The 17,815-nt window shown below is 58.1% G+C and overlaps 1 protein-coding gene across 6 annotated transcripts; it reads left to right on the forward strand.

Moving 5' to 3' along the window:
• The first annotated feature begins 1,826 nt into the window (after window positions 1–1,826).
• On the forward strand, window positions 1,827–17,726 carry ADAMTS10 (ADAM metallopeptidase with thrombospondin type 1 motif 10). Of its 6 annotated transcripts, none has more exons than XM_081232102.1 (24): window positions 1,827–2,010; window positions 2,238–2,584; window positions 2,935–3,091; window positions 4,130–4,347; window positions 5,803–5,886; window positions 5,986–6,131; window positions 6,549–6,592; window positions 6,745–6,850; window positions 6,936–7,082; window positions 7,279–7,420; window positions 10,529–10,636; window positions 11,046–11,191; window positions 11,289–11,352; window positions 12,068–12,170; window positions 12,402–12,535; window positions 12,634–12,757; window positions 13,762–13,842; window positions 13,931–14,094; window positions 14,190–14,316; window positions 14,412–14,541; window positions 14,909–15,113; window positions 15,353–15,529; window positions 15,623–15,782; window positions 16,944–17,726. In XM_081232102.1, exons 1-24 carry the CDS (start codon window positions 1,923–1,925, stop codon window positions 17,051–17,053), a joined length of 3,312 nt encoding a protein of 1,103 aa, XP_081088228.1. In that variant the 5' UTR covers window positions 1,827–1,922; the 3' UTR covers window positions 17,054–17,726. The 6 variants fall into 6 exon arrangements, with proteins under 6 accessions (XP_081088228.1, XP_081088229.1, XP_081088230.1 ...); XM_081232103.1 differs by having other exon boundaries at window positions 15,353–15,524; XM_081232104.1 differs by lacking the exons at window positions 15,353–15,529; window positions 15,623–15,782; window positions 16,944–17,726 and having other exon boundaries at window positions 14,416–14,541; window positions 14,909–15,029.
• Window positions 17,727–17,815: the final 89 nt, after the last annotated feature.

Consider the following 17,815-nt stretch of genomic DNA (forward strand, 5'->3'; position numbering starts at 1 on the left):
CCGAGGTGAGGACTCAGAGAGCCACAGAGCCACTGAGCTTCTGCACCAGGCCTGACAGTATGGGAAGGAGGAGAGGGGCAGGACTGGGGGGCTGGGGGGCTCCAGCATCACTTGCAATGAGAATGCTGCCACCTCGGCATGGGGGTGGATGTTAAGGCAGGAAGGGGCTCGAGGGACCCCCCCACAGAAGGGGCTTTGATCCCAGAGCTAGTCAAGGGGAGGGGATGGGGGTGGAGCGGACAGAATTTGGGAGGAGGGAGGTGGGGGTGGGGAGCTGGGAACAGAGGGAGGATGAAAGCCAAAAGGAGGATCACCAGGGCCGGGGAGAAGGGCAGGGTGTCCTCAGCGACCCCTGAACTCCAGACCCAGCTCTGCTCTCCTCACTGCCCCCTCCCACCCTGTCCAGGCTCCCAGAAGAGGCACTGAGGCCCAGAGAGACTCACACACAGGTTCAACACCGCGCCACCAACTGAAGCCCCCCAAAAGGTAAAAAAAAAACAAAAAAAAAAGACAAAGAGAGAAACCCAAGGGGTAAACATCAGGCCATCTGAAATGAGCACCACAGTCATAGAGTGGGAGTGAGCTCCCCATAGCTGGAGGGGTCCAATCAGAAGTGGCCGGGGAGGGGGGTGGGTGTCAGCTTCTAAGTCAGCATCTTGGAGGAAACCTGGCTCCATCTCTCAGGAGCTGAACTGCCCTGTTTGGGGATCGACTCTCAGACTTGGCCTGGCTGCAAAGAAAACAAGACAGTATGTGATTAAGGGGGAAATTGCACAGAGTAGGAGAAGGAGGGCGGAGACAGGAGGGGGGTGGAGGGTTTGGCACAGGGTGGTGGCCCAGAGTGGTGTCTGTGGCAGGCTGGCCTGGGGCAGATGCTAGAGAAACAGACCTGCCCGGCAGGCCTGGAGCTTCGAGGAGAAATGAGAGGAAGCAGGACTAGGGGCCGGGCTGGAAATGTAGGGTGGAGGAGAGGTCACGGGAACAGAGACCACGATGCAGGGGTTTGCAGCCCCGCTGGCGGGGTGAGTGGTGCTACCCGTGGCACAGAATCTGAAGGCAGGGCCCCCAGGGGGAAGGGGTGCTCCAAGCACTGGCCTCGGGTTTAATCTGGGTTGAAAATTCATGCTGACCAGTCTTCAAGTGTGTCCCAGGCCAGCAGCCCCTTGCTGCCCTCCTGCCCTGGCCCTTTGTGGTCCTGGGTCCACACCAAGCTCCTGCCTGCCCCTGGGCCTTTGCCCCTGCTGTTCCTCTGCCTGGACCACTGCACTGTCTCCTGTCTCTTCACTTCTCATCCTTCCCACCTCTGCTTCCAAGCCTCCTGGTTATTTCTCATAAAGAACGTGTCCTGATCTGAATTACACGTCTTTTCGTTTACTTGTCTGTCATCTGTCACTCCTGGGAGACTGAGCCCCACGGGGTCGGGGAGAGTGGGAGGGGAGGGGCTGTATCCATATTTCACACAGTCGCCACCCGATGAATGAATTCTCTGGGTTATTGCAGAAATGAAATGAGATGGCATGAACATGCTTGGCCAGTAGCTGGCACGTAGTAAGTGCTCATGGAGTCAAGGTCCCTGCCTGTCCTAAGAGCATACGGGGGATAGTGGGGAAGCGGGGGGAGGGGGGGACAGAGAGGCTACTGAGTAAGGAAATGCTTTCAGAGTCTTCAAACCAGGGGCGTGGAGGGGGGAATGCCATGGGCATCCCTGAGGCTGGGAGTGAAGGGCTGGCTGCAGGTGTCTTTGTCTGCCTGGTGAGGGACCTTGGCACTGGCTCTGCCCGGCAGCAGAACCAGGCCCCGCTGACCCAGCTCTCCCATCCCAGGAGCCCGGTGATGCTGCCCAGGCTGTGAACAGGGAAGGCAGCGCTGTGGGGGCTGCTGGCAGCCGGGGCTGGGGAGAGACATGTGGACACGTGGCCTCTATGGCTCCTGCCTGCCAGATCCTCCGCTGGGCCCTCGCCCTGGGGCTGGGCCTCACGTTCGAGGTCACACACGCCTTCCGGTCTCAAGGTAGGGGTGACTCGGGGGTAGTTGTGGGGACCGAGCAAGGAATTGAGGAGGGGTCAGTGCAGCTGGGACGGTGGTCGTGGTGGGGTAGGCCCTGGGGTCAATGAGACCAGAGTCTTGCAGCAGGTGACCTGGATTCAGGATTCACTTTGTTTACCCTGCAGCCAAGCAGGCAGGACACAGGGGTCCTTCCCAGGGCCCATCCCCAAGCCTTTGACCCTCACCCACAGATGAGTTCCTGTCCAGTCTGGAGAGCTATGAGATCGCCTTCCCCACCCGAGTGGACCACAACGGGGCACTGCTGGCCTTCTCACCCCCAACCCCCAGGAGGCAGCGTCGGGGCACAGGGCCCCAAGCAGAGTCCCGCCTTTTCTACAAGGTGGCTGCACCGAGCACCCACTTCCTGCTGAACCTGACCCGCAGCCCTCGCCTCCTGGCAGGGCATGTCTCCGTGGAGTACTGGACTCGAGAGGGCCTGGCCTGGCAGAGGGCCGCCCGGCCCCACTGCCTCTATGCCGGCCACCTGCAGGGCCAGGCCGGCAGCTCCCATGTGGCCATCAGCACCTGTGGGGGCCTGGTGAGTGGAGGGTTCTGGGCGGTAGGGGGAAATGCCCACGAGTTTGGGAGTTAAGAAAAACACTTATATAGGTCAGAGAAGGAATCACAGTGGAAGTTTTTTAAACGTCTCGAGCTAATCGAAAGGATTAGCTATTTTAAGAGGCAGCTAAAGCAGTACATAGAAGAAAATGTGTAGCCGTAGGTCAGGCTAAAAATTAATGAGCTGAACATCGAAGAAACTGAAAAAGGAATAGCAACATAAACCCAGTAAAATAGAAGGAATGAAATCATAAAGACAGAGATAGGGTCCCAGGGGCCCTGGGAACCAGAACCTGACCCAAGCCCTCTGTCGCACTTCCCAACCCCCAGCATGGCCTGATTGTGGCAGATGAAGAAGAATACTTAATCGAGCCCCTGCAAGGTGGGCCCAAGGGGCACCGGGGCCCAGAGGAGAGTGGTCCACACGTGGTGTACAAGCGTTCCTCCCTGCGTCACCCCCACCTGGACACAGCCTGTGGAGTGAGAGGTACATCTTTCTCTCTGGGGCTGGGCAAAGGGGCTGCACAACATCTTTGCCTTGAGGCAGAGGTAGATGGCAGTGTCCCTCCATCCAGAAGGTCAGCAGGCAGCTACATCAGGGAGCAGTGCAGACAGTCAGCAGGGCAGTAGACAATGTCCATCCATCACAGTAGACATCCATCCATCCATCACAATGTCCATCCATCACAGTAGACATCCATCACTGCCGTAGTCTGATGGCCCAGCAGTGAGTGAGACGGGCAGCTGGACAGCCAGGCAGGTGCTCAGGTGTAAAACCATCCATCTCTAGGATTATTGTCTGATCAGTCAGTTAAGCAGCGGGATGGTGGTAACCAATATTGGGGCAGTTGCACAAGGAAAATACCAGGAGACCTTAGCCACCATTCGGAGGATCAGATTTACACCCAGACTTGCAGGAGGACAGTTGTAACATCAGACATTTAGGGAATGGGAAAGTAAGGAAACTAGCTAGACAACAGAAGATTCCCCAGGACAATCGTACAGCTGAAAAAATGATCTCTGTCCAGTGGAAATGCAGAGCCACTGGGACATTGAATTAGTTGCATAATCCCAGAGTCCCAGAGTAGCACACCGTGGCAGACACACAACCACAGTGGGTTGTAGAAACAGAAAAGTGGATGGGGTCACAATTGGACAGTCACTGGGACAGCCAAGCAATAAGACCGTCAGGTGGATTGTTTTACAGCCAGACAGTTGGCAGCAGGGTCAGTAAAAAGTTGCACAGTCAGAAGGCCAGGGAGCCATACAAGCACACAATTCTGGCAGTGAGGCAGGCTGCTACACACATCCATTTGAGCAGTGGAATTGTCGGGAAGTTGCACGGTCATGTTGATTGTCATGGGATGCTGGGCGGCTGTTCAACCAACCAGTTTGGCAGTGAGACAGCCACATCATTGTAGAACCAGCAGCAAAAGAATGAGCTATTTGACAGCCAGATGAATCATCAGACAGGGAGTTGGACAATCAGAGCAAGCAGCAGAATGACCAGAAATTGTCCATCCAGATGAGAAACCATGGAAGGGGCGGCCTTGGTGGCTGCGCACCCTGAAACCGCCACCTGCCTGGCCCCTCGGGAATGAAACAGAGCGCGGCCAGCCAGGCCTGAAGCGCTCGGTCAGCCGAGAGCGCTATGTGGAGACCCTGGTGGTGGCTGACAAGATGATGGTGGCCTACCACGGGCGCCGAGACGTGGAACAGTATGTGCTGGCCATCATGAACATTGTAAGTGCCTCCCCCTCCCTGGGCATGGAGCCCCAAGAACATAGAGCTCGCTCCAGAGGTTAGGAAAAGGGATGTCACCATCCCCCGCATCCCTGACCTGAGGCCAGTGAAACAGAATGGAGAGGGGACAGGGTAAGTGAGAAAGGAGGGCTTTTTGTGGCCAGGAATGAGGAAAAGCAGCCTAGTACAGTGGCTAGAAGCATGGACTCGGGAGCAAACCAGCCTGGCCTGAAATCTCAGCTATGCGGCTTTTGAACTGTGTGCCCTTGGGCAAGTTACTTTGCCTCTCTGCCTTGGTTTACCCATCTGTGAAATGGGTATAATAATAGTACTGACTTCATAAGGCTAAGGTGGATGCAGTGAATTGCTAAAGCTTAAAACAGCACCTAGCACACAGTAGGTGCCCTGTAATTATTTGTTGTATAAAAAAATAAATGGGCAACTTGCAGGTACTTGCTCAAGTTAGCAGTACACACGGTGTGCATCTGTCTTCATGCAGGGCTCACCCAAGCGCCTACCTGTAAATTCATACAGGCTGACCTGGCTGACCCACACTCAGAGTCAGCACCCATCCTAGATCTTGATCAAGACTGTGGACTTCTCTGAGCCTCAGTTTCTGCCTCTGTAAAATGGGGTTATACTAGTATCTATCACAAAAGGGTAAGAGATAGTGAGAGGGAAGCCAGCTAGAGCACTTGGCACATAGTAAGGGCTTGATGAGTGATGCTGTTGTTCCACTAAAGCAAAAAGGAAAGACAAGAAGTTTAGCGCAGACAGATGGCCCGTTATGTTGACATAACTTCATATCTGATACCCCTGCTTTCTGCCCAGGACCCGCCTTCCTCCCTTGGGCTTCCAAAGTTCCCTCAAACCTGCCAGGGTTTCCACATGGGACAGTGATGGCTCAGGGCTCCAAGGTCATTGCACAGAGTGGCCTCCATCTTCTGTGCCCACTCACCCCTGGGCACTTCCTCCTCCCCTCTGACCACTGTCTCCAGAGCTTCCTGCCCCCACACTTCCACCTTCCGGTGGTGATGCTCAAATTGGTACCTTCAGACAGTATGGAATGAGGCCAGATGTGCACATCCTTTAGGCCATCTCTGGGCAGAGGCAGCCGGCGGGTGGGCAGGGAGGAGGGAGGACAAGTAGACAAACAAGCTGAGCAGGGTAGGGGTGAGTTGGAAAGAAACTCACTGGCAAGCAGGCTTAGCCAGACTTGAATCCCACTTCCAGCGCCTACCAGCTGTGCATCCTAACTAGCTGAGCATCAGTTTGCTTATCTGTAAAATGGGAATGATAATACGTACTCCTGTGAAGATCTAGGCAGCAGGCTTAGCCTGAGCCCCAGCACACAGTAGGTACTAGATTGAAGCAAGCTGTTGTCATCGTTTCACTTTTTGTTTTCTACTCTGGGCCCCTCTTAAGACTCGGTCTCTCTTGTTTCTTGGAGGTCAGGTTGCCAAACTTTTCCAGGACTCGAGTCTGGGAAACATCGTTAATATCCTGGTAACACGCCTTATCCTGCTCACGGAGGACCAGGTGCGGGGTGCGGGGGGGCCCACCTTCCCCTGCACGCGAGCGCTGCCCGCCTTCCCCTGGGTGGCTGGTACCCATGTACCTCTCTCTGTCTACCCTCAGCCCACCCTGGAGATCACCCACCATGCTGGGAAGTCCCTGGACAGCTTCTGTAAGTGGCAGAAATCCATCGTGAACCGCAGCGGCCATGGCAATGCCATTCCAGAGAACGGCGTGGCCAACCATGACACAGCGGTGCTCATCACACGGTGAGGGGCGGGGACGGCTCCAGTAGGACTTGAGCCAGGGGACGAGTGGTCCAGGGCACTGTCCAGGTCTAAGCAGGGATCACTTCTGCTGAGAGATGGAAGAGGCCGGGACTGTGCAGCCACCCCCTTGGGGAGCCAGGGAGGGGGAGGGGCTGCTGGGAGCCTGAGGATGTGGGGAGGCAGGTGTGGGGCTGTTCGGACACTGACGCATCCTTCACTCACTCTGTCGTTCATTCAGTCGGTCATTCACGCACCCCGGCATCTCCAAGGCCAGCTGGGGGAAGAGAGTGAGCCTTCAGTTCCGAGGCAGGGAACGCTTCCCAGGCAGGACTCAGCCACCAGAGACAGGCAGGATGGTATTAGCGGGGCTTAAGGAGTCAGCCCAGGTCCCTCACGGCCCCCTATCTCCTTTCACAGCTATGACATCTGCATCTACAAGAACAAACCCTGCGGCACACTAGGTACCCGGGTCCCCTAGGTTTCAGGCACGTCTGAAGGCAGTGGGCTGGGTGACACTGGCCCTGGTGGGGGTGGGGACCTGGCAGAGTGGACAGGGTCGAAGACGCACACGGCCCCGAGCCCCCAGCTCCAGCCCCACACACCCATTCCCCAGGCCTGGCCCCCGTGGGCGGGATGTGTGAGCGAGAGAGAAGTTGTAGCATCAACGAAGACATCGGCCTGGCCACAGCATTCACCATTGCCCACGAGATCGGACACACGTGAGGCGGGGACACGGGAGGGGGCGGGTGGGAGGAGCCTGGCAGGTCCCTCGACACCCAGCAGAGCCGCCACTCCTCTCCCCAGGTTTGGTATGAACCACGACGGCGTGGGGAACAGCTGCGGGGCCCGTGGCCAGGACCCAGCCAAACTCATGGCCGCGCACATCACCATGAAGACCAACCCGTTTGTGTGGTCCTCCTGCAGCCGTGACTACATCACCAGCTTTCTGGAGTGAGGACCTACCTACCTGTCCCACCCAGGGACACACACTCACGTTGGGGGAGGGGAGGACCTCTGGAAGTCAGGGCTGCTTCTGAGAAGGGTCATGTGCTCACAGGGCTGCTCCCCGGGACCCCCACCTGGCTGGGGCCTCTGAGCTCTTGGCCTGCAGCCCTCCAGCGTGACAGCTGCTTTCTTCTCGCCACAGCTTGGGCCTGGGGCTCTGCCTGAACAACCGGCCGCCCAGACAGGACTTCGTGTACCCAACAGTGGCCCCCGGCCAGGCCTATGATGCAGATGAACAATGCCGCTTCCAGCATGGAGTCAAATCGCGTCAGTGTAAATACGGGGTAGAGAGAGCCTTCCTGCTTTCCTTCCTGGGAGGGGAGGGGGCCGCCACCACCAGGGTGGGGGGGCCACCGGGGGTGGGAAACTCCATGTGGGCACCCCACACACAGGCAGTGGGGGTGGGAGAGCTGGGAAGGAAAGTGGGCTTAAGGGGGGATGGGAGGACAGAGGTGCATGGGGTTATACAAGTGTCATGCACAGTCACAATGCTCGGGAACAAGAATGGGATCTCCTGGTTCTCCAGACCCTTGTTTTGGGGACTGAGCTGGGGAGAGCCTGGGGGTCCACCTTCGGCTGCAGCAGGACTGACGTCCCAAGATCCCTAACTGGGCCATTTTTAACGAAACATCCAGATTTCGTGGAAATAGTTTCCCTGGGGATGAACCAACTTCCTCACTTGGCAAAAAACTGGAGAGATCCTTCTAGGAATACCCTGTCTTCATTCCCTCCATCCCCCACTGACTGGTTCACAAGATCTCTTGGCCCCAATCCTTAGCTGGACAAGCTCTGAGCCTCCTGATCACTCCCCACTCTTGCTTGAGGATTATACTCAGCTCCCAAAGCCCCATCCACCCATAGAGAAGTGAGCTGGGGTTGCCACTCCCAGCTCCCCCGAGGAAGCTGGTGACCCTCTTCAGCCACCAGGGACCACCGGCTCATCTGGGGTCTGCCCCTCCATTGCCTACCTCCCCCAATTCCCTGAACACACCCCCTAACTCCTCACAGCCTCAGCCTTAGTAGCCCAGACGCAGTCCCAGTTCTCCACACCCTCAAGACTCAAAAAGATCAGCTTGAATGACTTGTCCAAGCTAAGGCCATGTTGACTCAAAACAGGGAGCAGGCAGCTGTTAAAATGCCCTCACTTTATTCCAGTGCAAGACAAGGAGACAAACACTGGATCAATTCGTATTTAATCCACTCTCAGCACCCCACCCCACCCAACTTGGCTGGTAACTACAGCTCCCTCTAATGAATTCTTAAAGAATTCAGAAGGTACTCTTGAGCATCTGCTGTGTCCCAGGTATCCTAACGATGACAACGATGGCTGACATTTATTGAATGCTCACTGTATGCCAAGCATGTGATATGTATCATCTCAGTTAAACTCCTGACAACCCTATTGTCCCCACATTGCAGAAGAAGGGACTGAGGCATAAGGAGAATGCCTTGCCCAAAGTCACCATTTGAGAACATGACAGAGCTGGGATTGGAATCTAGGTTTCTCTATGAATCTAAATTTTATAAAGGGGTGGGTAAGTGGAGAAAGTGCCAGATTATCAAGCATGGACCACTGCTGGCTGTATGTTGAATTGATTCTTCCTTTTATTTTTCCAAGGAACACCTTCCTGGCCCTCCTGGCAAAGGGGTAAATTATTGACTACATGTAAATCAGTTAATATGTGTAAAGAGCTGGGCCTGGTGCCTGGTCCAGAGATAGTTGTGGTCTTATTTACTCAATAACAGGGTGTTTATGCAAGCCCTTTCATACCTACTCTGTTACATGCCCCTCAGCCATATATAGACAAGGTCCATCTTAACAGATGAGACCCAGAGGGGAAATGTGTCGCAAGTCAGTGGTGGAGTTGAAGTCTCCCAGAGTGGCCCAGGACTCATTCATATATACCATGGCACCTCCTTGTGGAGAGGAGGAAGAGCAGGACTGGATTAGGCAGTTCTCTTTAAGAGGTGTCAGAAGTGGCATCAGGGCCTGTGATATTTTTACATATGGCCAGGAGAACATAAGCCAAGTGAAGCCAGCAAACCAGGCTGAGTTTTTAGATGAGAAGTATCCTCTGAGGGAGCAGGTTTGAGGACAACCCTCCAAACTTCTCATGTGTGTGCAGGTGTGTCTCAGAGGCTAACACAGGAAAGGTCCTTCTTACAGCCATTGCTCAGTCCAATCCCAAATCTTGAAAGTTTGGAAGGATCAGGTTCTAAGAGAAGATTACATGTGATTGTAAAAAGGGGACAGAAGGATCTTCACTTCTCGGAGGAAAGACCCTGGGATATGGGGCAGGATGTAGGCTAGAGGGTCAAATTTGGCCACACCTGAACCCAGTGGGGCTTGTCCAGGGGTATTAATTAACCTGAACCTAAAGGGTCTGAGTGACTCCCTGGGACTGGGCCAGCCTCCTGCCATGGACAGGACCTGCTGCCAGGGTCTGGGCCAGCCCAAGTAAGACTCAGGAAGAAGATGGGCTGATTTTTCACTGGGAGAACTAGAGGAACTTTCCACATAAACCCAGCCTCCCCTTATCCCCTCTCAACCCTCCATAGGTTAAAAGGTTTGGGAGCCTCCCCAGTTTAGGTGGGGGAAACAATGAGAGCTACCAGCTGGAAAAAGAATTAGAGACAGGGCCCTTGACCTGAGCCATCATCAGGCCTGACTTTTCAACCACTGCTCTTGGGTGGGCTGCTTTGCCCATTCTAAAAATCCTTCCTCTTCATTTCTCAGCAGGTCCCAAGGTTTCTCCTAGAAACTTGGGAGGTGCCACGGGTTGAACTGTAGAGGGATTAGATCATAGACGCTGCGATCAAAGTTCTAGGTTAGGATCCAGACTAACCCTTAGTAGCTGTGTGACTTCTAGTGAGTGACCTTACCTGGCTGAGCCTTGGTTTTCTCATAGTAAAATGGGGATTGTGGTGCCTAAGGGAGTTTGCAGCACTCCTAGGTGTTTTTTTTTTTTTTTTTTTTTTTTTTTGTTTGTTTGTTTTTTGTTTTTGCGGTATGTGGGCCTCTCATTGTTGTGGCCTCTCCCGTTGCGAAGCACAGGCTCCGGACGCGCAGGCTCAGCAGCCATGGCTCACGGGCCCAGCCGCTCCGCGGCATGTGGGATCTTCCCAGACCGGGGCACGAACCCGTGTCCCCTGCATCGGCAGGCGGACTCTCAACCACTGCACCACCAGGGAAGCCCTACTCCTAGGTGTTTTAAAAGTGCTGCTTACAGGCAGAGGAGAGGTTCCAGCCCATACCCCCGCAAGGGATTGCAAAAAGAGACCCAGGAAAGGAACGCTGGGGCCCCACTGTCAGCCGGCAGTGAGCGGGTCGCCTGGGTCCTCCCAAGGCAGGTGGGAGGGGGGCGAGCCTGAGCGGGCGCCTTGGCCCGCAGGAGGTCTGCAGCGAGTTGTGGTGTCTGAGCAAGAGCAACCGGTGCATCACCAACAGCATCCCGGCCGCCGAGGGCACGCTGTGCCAGACGCACACCATCGACAAGGGGGTGAGCGCAGGCCAAGAGCCTCCACGCCCCCACCACCCCCCCCAGACCCCTCCATCGGCTTTGGCCACGCCTACTGCCTGTAAGCCCCACCCCTGGCCTGAGGCCACACCCGCTCCCAAGCCATGCCCTGCACGCTCGTCCCAACACTAGCTTCACCACCCGTTCGGGATCCTACGTTTAGGCCACGCCCCTTCTTTGAACAGTGTCTCTCCCTAGCCACGCCCCCATATTACCGGACAGAATCCCGGTCTTCGGACCCCGCCTCCGTCCCCCACCCCCTCCCGCTTTCGCTCCACCTCAGGAGGGCTCAGACTTCCGGCTGGGGGGCTGGGGTGGGGGTAGGATTGAGCGCCAAGTCCCACAGAGTCCGCAAAGCCCGACTCACCGCTCCCCATTATCCCACCCGCAGTGGTGCTACAAGCGGGTCTGCGTCCCCTTCGGGTCGCGGCCGGAGGGCGTGGACGGCGCCTGGGGCCCGTGGACCCCGTGGGGCGACTGCAGCCGGACGTGCGGCGGCGGCGTGTCCTCCTCCAGCCGTCACTGCGACAGCCCCAGGTCAGCCCCCAGGCCCCGCTGCCGGGGGAGCGGGGCGGGCGGTCCTCGCCCCCTACTCCCCCTGCCCCATTTCTTTGCTGTCCACCCCCATTTCCAGGCCGACGATCGGGGGCAAGTACTGCCTGGGCGAGAGACGGAGACACCGTTCCTGCAACACCGATGTGAGTCCCCCCCAGGATCCCAAGCCGGGTACCGTTGGCCCCTCTTACACGCGGGAAAAGAAAGGCATACATCAGCTTCCAACGAGCCCGGGCCAGCTGGCCACCGTCTCCTGGGGAAACCTGCAGCGGCCACCTCCTCCTTTCCCGGACCTCCCTACACCAGCCCTGGGCCCTGTCTCCTTCCAACTCTTCACGCTTTTGCAGTAGATGCGTCTCCCACCTGGAAATAACTGCTTGGCCCTTGACAACCCTCTCCAGCTACACATGTTCATCCCGTTACTGCCCAATTTCCCCCAAAAGCCCTGCTCCTGCCCCAAAGCTGACCCGAGCTCCCTGCCCCAAAATCCAGTGGCCAAGTTTTCGTCCCCTGCTTGCACTGCCTTCTGACCAAGGACCACAGTCTCCTGTCCAACACTCCCGTCCACACGTGCCCCACACTCGCGAAGAGTGGGCCTTGCTCCTTTCTAAGCCAGCTCTCTCAAGGCCCCGTGGTCTGAGACCAGAAACCCAGGTGTCATCCTCAGCTTGCCCACAAACTCTAATGAGTCACCTACTCCCATCTCAGACACCACAACCACCACCACCCCCACGGCCTCCAGCCTCACTCCTCCAACCCACCCCTGCTCAGAGCATTAGTTCTCTGGCCCCAGGCCTCTGCCCTAACTGCATCCCCCTCAACACCTGGCCTCCCTACTTCTCCCTTTTTGTGCCCCAGGACTGTCCCCCAGGCTCCCAGGACTTCAGGGAAATGCAGTGCTCTGAATTTGACAGTGTCCCCTTCCGTGGAAAATTCTACACGTGGAAAACGTACCGGGGAGGTGAGCAGGGAACTCAGAAGGCCTTGGGGCAGTAACGGGGCAGCCGCAGGTGGAGACCACATCATGGGGTCTGCCCTGAGCCCTCCCCTCACCCAAGGAGCCAGAGCGCCTGGGATGTGGCTCAGCAGCGCCTAGACTGAACACCCGGAGGCCCCGCTCCCTCTGCCCAACCTGCCTGTCCTTGTTGGGTCTGGGGTCTGGCCCTCAGTCTGATGGGGCCGTGCCCCCCAGGGGGCGTGAAGGCCTGCTCGCTCACGTGCCTAGCAGAAGGCTTCAACTTCTACACGGAGAGGGCGGCGGCTGTGGTGGACGGGACGCCCTGCCGCCCAGACACAGTGGACGTTTGTGTCAGCGGCGAGTGCAAGGTGGAGGGGACTCCCCGTGAGAGGGGAGGGGAGAGGGGGCCGGAGGTGGAGGGGGGCGGCTCCCTGAATTCCCCCACGCACACCACTGCCCTCCCCAGCACGTGGGCTGCGACCGGGTCCTGGGCTCTGACCTGCGGGAAGACAAGTGCAGAGTGTGTGGGGGTGATGGCAGCGCCTGCGAAACCATCGAGGGGGTCTTCAGCCCAGCCTGGCCTGGAGCCGGTGAGAGACCCCCCACCCAGCTTCCCTTTCACACTCCCCACTTGGTGGCTGGGGGCGGGGCTTGCCCCACCACAGTAGCCAAGATCAGCAACTCCTCAGAGCCAAGGGCCCAGTGGGGTGTAAGGGACCCCAAAAGGTCCTGGACATGATGCCCCAGGTCAGGGTCAGGGACTGGCTTGGGTTCTTGGTGCCTAAAGCTCGGCAATTAAAGTGTCCAAGGGGGTGGGGTCCCCTGCGCCATCCTGAGGGCCTCAAACTGGGTCTTGAGGGGGCAGGCGCCTGACCCTCCAAGGAGGCTGAGGGACCCTCTGTGCTAGAGCACAGAGCTTACTAGGGGTGGGGATAGCTGCAGGGTGTGGTGAACTTGAATGCCTCCCAACCTTGGGCTGAAGGGAAGAGACCCCCGTGAGGTGGGAGAGGGGAGGTGGGCTTAAGGGACCAAGCACACACTGAGGGCCAAGTGTGGAGTTCAGGGGACAGTCTTGGGGTACAGACAGATAAACTGGGACTCATGGGGCTCACAGGTGGGCAGGGATAGAGGGTTCACAGGGGCCCAAGATCATCCAGGTCGTAAGTGATGGAGCTCACTGCAAACCTGACTCTGACTGCTAAAACTGCGAAGTCACCCTGTGTGGGTCAGGGCCCCGCGGTGCCCTTCCCTCTGCCCAAGCCCAGCCCTGCTGCTTGTTGGGGGTGGGGGCAGGTTGGACCACTTTGATGGTTTGAGAGGTAAGAAAGTGTGGGTTCAAATCCCAGTCCAGCCACTTCCTAGCTGTAAAACCTGAGCAATTTGTTTTGTCTCTCTGAGCCTCAGTTTTGTCATCTGTAAAGTGGGTGTGATGACACATCTAACTTCACAGGGTCAGAGCTGCGGATGAGGTGGCATGTCTCTGTAAGTGCTTAGCGTGGTAATGGTTAGTTGTTATCATCAGGGACCAGGAATGGGGGAGACAGGCAGGTGCAGGGAAGGGCCAAGTGGGTGACATCTGAGCTCCACTGTCCAGGGTACGAGGAAGTCGTCTGGATCCCCAAAGGCTCCGTCCACATTTTCATCCAGGACCTGAACCTCTCCCTCAGTCACCTGGGTGAGCCAGAGGTGGGAGGATGAGGACTGGGGGTCAGCAGGGGCGGTGTCAGCGTGGCCGGGGTTCTGACCCCTATGCTGTCCCCCAGCCCTGAAGGGGGACCAGGAGTCCCTGCTGCTGGAGGGGCTGCCCGGGACCCCCCAGCCCCACCGCCTGCCCCTGGCCGGGACCACCTTTCAGCTGCGACAAGGGCCGGATCAGACCCAGAGCCTAGAAGCCCTGGGACCCATTAACGCATCTCTCATCGTCATGGTAACGGCAGGGCTGGGAGCAAGGTGCAGGAGGACGTTAGCATCCTTGTGGGGCCTCGAACTTGATTTCCATTTGATCCCCGCCTACAACCCCAGGTGCTGGCCCGGACTGAGCTGCCAGTCCTCCGCTACCGCTTCAATGCACCCATCACCCGAGATGCACTGCCTCCGTACTCCTGGTACTACGCGCCCTGGACCAAGTGCTCGGCCCAGTGTGCAGGCGGTGAGGCCAGGGTGGGACGGGGTGGGGCAGGTTCTGGTCACCAGGCTGACCTTCTGGGTCGGGCAGGGCTGAACGGACCTCTCGCCCGCCCCCAGGCAGCCAGGTGCAGGCTGTGGAGTGCCGCAATCAGCTGGACAGCTCAGCCGTGGCTCCGCACCACTGCAGCGCCCACAGCAAGCTACCCAAGAGGCAGCGCGCCTGCAACACAGAGCCCTGCCCACCCGAGTGAGTGCCTGCCAGGGTGCAGGGTCGGGATGGCAAGCACTGGAGTGACGGTGCTACTGGGATCAGAGGAGTGGGTGCTCCCTAAGGTGAGGTCAGGGTTCTCCCGGAGTCAAAGTCAGAACAATGGTGCTCCCTGGCCAAGTCCAGGTAATTATCTCCCCTTGGGGTGATGCGCCTCCCAGCCCCCAGTTTGGGTGCAGAATAAAGTTCTGAGTTCGGGGTGTGGGGCACGGGAGCAACGGGCATCCCAGTGCCAGCTTCCACAATGATGTTAATTGTTGGCGAGGAGGAGGATCTGCTCGTGCCCCAAGCTCAGGGTGGCCTGTCCGGCCCGGCGTCCTGTCTCAGACTGCCCCTCCCCCCACAGCTGGGTCGTAGGGAACTGGTCGCGCTGCAGCCGCAGCTGTGATGCGGGCGTGCGCAGCCGCTCCGTCGTGTGCCAGCGCCGCGTGTCGGCCGCCGAGGAGAAGGCGCTGGACGACAGCGCTTGCCCGCAGCCGCGCCCACCGGTGCTGGAGGCCTGCCACGGCCCGGCCTGCCCTCCGGAATGGGCCGCCCTCGACTGGTCGGAGGTCAGCCGCCCCTTCCCGCCCTGTGCAGAGCAGGGAGGGGCCTGGGTTGCCCACGTCGGGTGCACACTGAGGCACCTCCCCACTCCCGCTAGCCCTACTGAGCCCCTCCCCCCACCCTGTGACTGGTCCAAAGTTAGCTGTACCGTCCTCACCTCCCAGCGGACCAGCATCCTTCCCACTCCTTGTGTGAACGGGGAGGGAGGCGCCCACTGAGCATGAAACGCCCCCTCCAACTGCAGTGCACCCCCAGCTGCGGGCCGGGCCTCCGCCACCGTGTCGTCCTTTGTAAGAGCGCAGATCATCGCGCCACACTGCCCCCCACGCACTGCCCGCCCGCGGCCAAGCCGCCGGCGACCATGCGCTGCAACCTGCGCCGCTGCCCGCCGGCCCGCTGGGTGGCGGGAGAGTGGGGTGAGGTAGGCGGGCGCGCCCTGCAGGGCGGGAACCAGGGCACGGGTGGCAGGGTGGGTGGCTGCGCTGGTCTGCGGCTCATCCGCGACTCCCCACAGTGCTCCGCGCAGTGCGGCTTCGGGCAGCAACAGCGCCCGGTACGCTGCTCCAGCCACACAGGGCAGCCCTCACGCGAGTGCGCGGACGCCCTGCGGCCCCCCGCCACGCAACAGTGCGAGGCCAAGTGTGACAGCGCGCCCCCCGGGGACGGCCTGGAAGGTATGTGAGGCGGGGAGGGAACCAGGAGGGTCCTGTCCAGAGGAAGCCATAGATAGGAGAGCTGGGGCTCCAGACCATTGGCCCTAGAGCTTCAGCAACCGCGGAAATGCCTTTGTCTGTCTTCTCCAGACCATCTTTCACCATCCCCTGCCTGCCAACATGTATTAGGTGCCACTGTGTGCCAGGCGTTGTAGGCACCTGATTTTTCTGGGGGCCCAAACTCAGGTCATTCCTCCAGCCACCTCCATGACCTTCACCTTGATCATCTCCATCTATAACATTTATCTTTATATTTTTCTTTAAATCAGTTTCTCAGCCTCAGGCACTATTGATGTTTGGGGCCAGATGATTCCTTGTCACGGGTGCTGCCCTATGCATTGTCGGGGGTTCAGCATCCCTGACCGCTACCTGCTGCATGCCAATAGTACCCCTCCTCCCCGTGCTGAAAACTGAAAAATGTCTCCGGATATCACCAGATGTCCCCTGGGAGGCAAAATCGCATCTCCTTGAGAACCACTGCTTTAAATATACCCATTTTTTTCTACCTAAGTAAATTTATGTTTCATAGAGAGCAATAGGTTACTTACTGAAGGCACCGGAACCAAACTGCCTGGATTCACCTTCCACCTCTGTGCCTTCGTATTCTCATCGATCAAGAGGCTTTTAATATATTCACTTGAGGGAGTGCCATGTTAGGGAGAGGGACTAAATTAATCCACGTGAAGCCCTTTATTAGCACCGGGCCCTGTCATACATCATTAACTGCTAACTGGGAACCCTGGTCCATTGTCATGAACAGACTGTCAATTACTCTGAACACAAACTACACAAATACCCTGAGAGGAGTGACTGCTCTGGAGCTCAAGGTCCTCAGTCTGTTACAAAGGGAAACGAGCAAGGATTACAGGTCCAAACAGATCATTGGAAAAGGAACGCTTTTCTCGTGATGTAGCACGGTGTCCACGCCCCAGACCTGCACTTTCCTCCCAACATCCTCAAAACAACCTAATGACATAGTTACTGGTATAAGCCCCCTTTGAGAGGTGAGGAAACCAAGGCACAGAGGAGCTAGGAAGCGCTGTGCAGCCTGCGGTCGCGCCGCTGCCGGAAGGGGTGCTGAGACCTGATTCCCCTCACCTACTCTTCTCCCGCCCGCTCCAGAGTGCAAGGATGTGAACAAGGTCGCCTACTGCCCCCTGGTGCTGAAATTTCAGTTCTGCAGCCGAGCCTACTTCCGCCAGATGTGCTGCAAAACCTGCCAAGGCCGCTAGAGGGCGCACGGTCCTCGGAGCCAAGGCTGGGGGCCGGCTGCGGATGGGGGTGGGGCGACCAGGCCTGCAGCTGGCCAGCCTGAAGGAGCCCGAGGGGGCAGGAGCTGGGAGTGAAGGGTGAGACGGAGCCGGAAGTTATTTATTGGGAACTCTTGCGGGGCTCCTGGCTGAGGGGGATGGAGAGGGGCTGGCCACGCCCACGGCCCCTCCTTTTCCCGTCTCCCAGTTCAGAATGAGACCCCCTCCAGGGTGGGTTTGAGGTGGGGACAACTGTTCGCCCTAGTGCTCTTGCCACCCACCCTTAGGGAGACCCCCAGCACAACCCCCGCCTTTGATCGGAATATGTACTGTGAAGAGTGGGGGTGGGGAGGGGGTCAGCCGGTGCCCTGCCCCCCGCCCCAGCACTGCCCTACCCCTCCACTCTGAGCTGGCGGGGGGAATCTATGTCCGCCACTGGGGAGGGGATTAGCACGACCTCCCTGACACCCTCCGCCTAACCAGACCAGCTACAGGGGGAGGCAGAGCTGGGAAGATCCACCCCATCCTGTGCCCTGCCTGCCCCAGGGGGACCATGTCATCCAGGCCACCCCCATCATGGTGCTACAGGCCCTGCCCTGGGGCCCACACACCCCTCGCCAGGAAGCCCTACATCAATAAAGTTCTGTCTTGTGTAGATTTCCGTGCGTGAGTGTGGGTGTGTGTGTGTCAGTGAGACTGGGTCACATTCAGCTGTCCCCTACCCCCATCCTGCAAGCGACCACA

This window comes from Mesoplodon bidens, assembly GCF_964165515.1.
Source record: "Mesoplodon bidens genome assembly, chromosome: 4".
NCBI classification, from domain to species: Eukaryota; Metazoa; Chordata; class Mammalia; order Artiodactyla; family Ziphiidae; genus Mesoplodon; species Mesoplodon bidens.

Excerpts from the sequence above, each read along its gene's own strand:
- ADAMTS10 (XM_081232102.1), top strand. The coding sequence starts at position 1,923 with ATGGCTCCTGCCTGCCAGATCCTCCGCTGGGCCCTCGCCCTGGGGCTG. Across the intron at positions 4,348-5,802 it reads TGCTGGCCATCATGAACATT|GTTGCCAAACTTTTCCAGGA; the intron begins GTAAGTGCCTCC and ends CTTGGAGGTCAG. Across the intron at positions 10,637-11,045 it reads CGCACACCATCGACAAGGGG|TGGTGCTACAAGCGGGTCTG; the intron begins GTGAGCGCAGGC and ends TCCCACCCGCAG.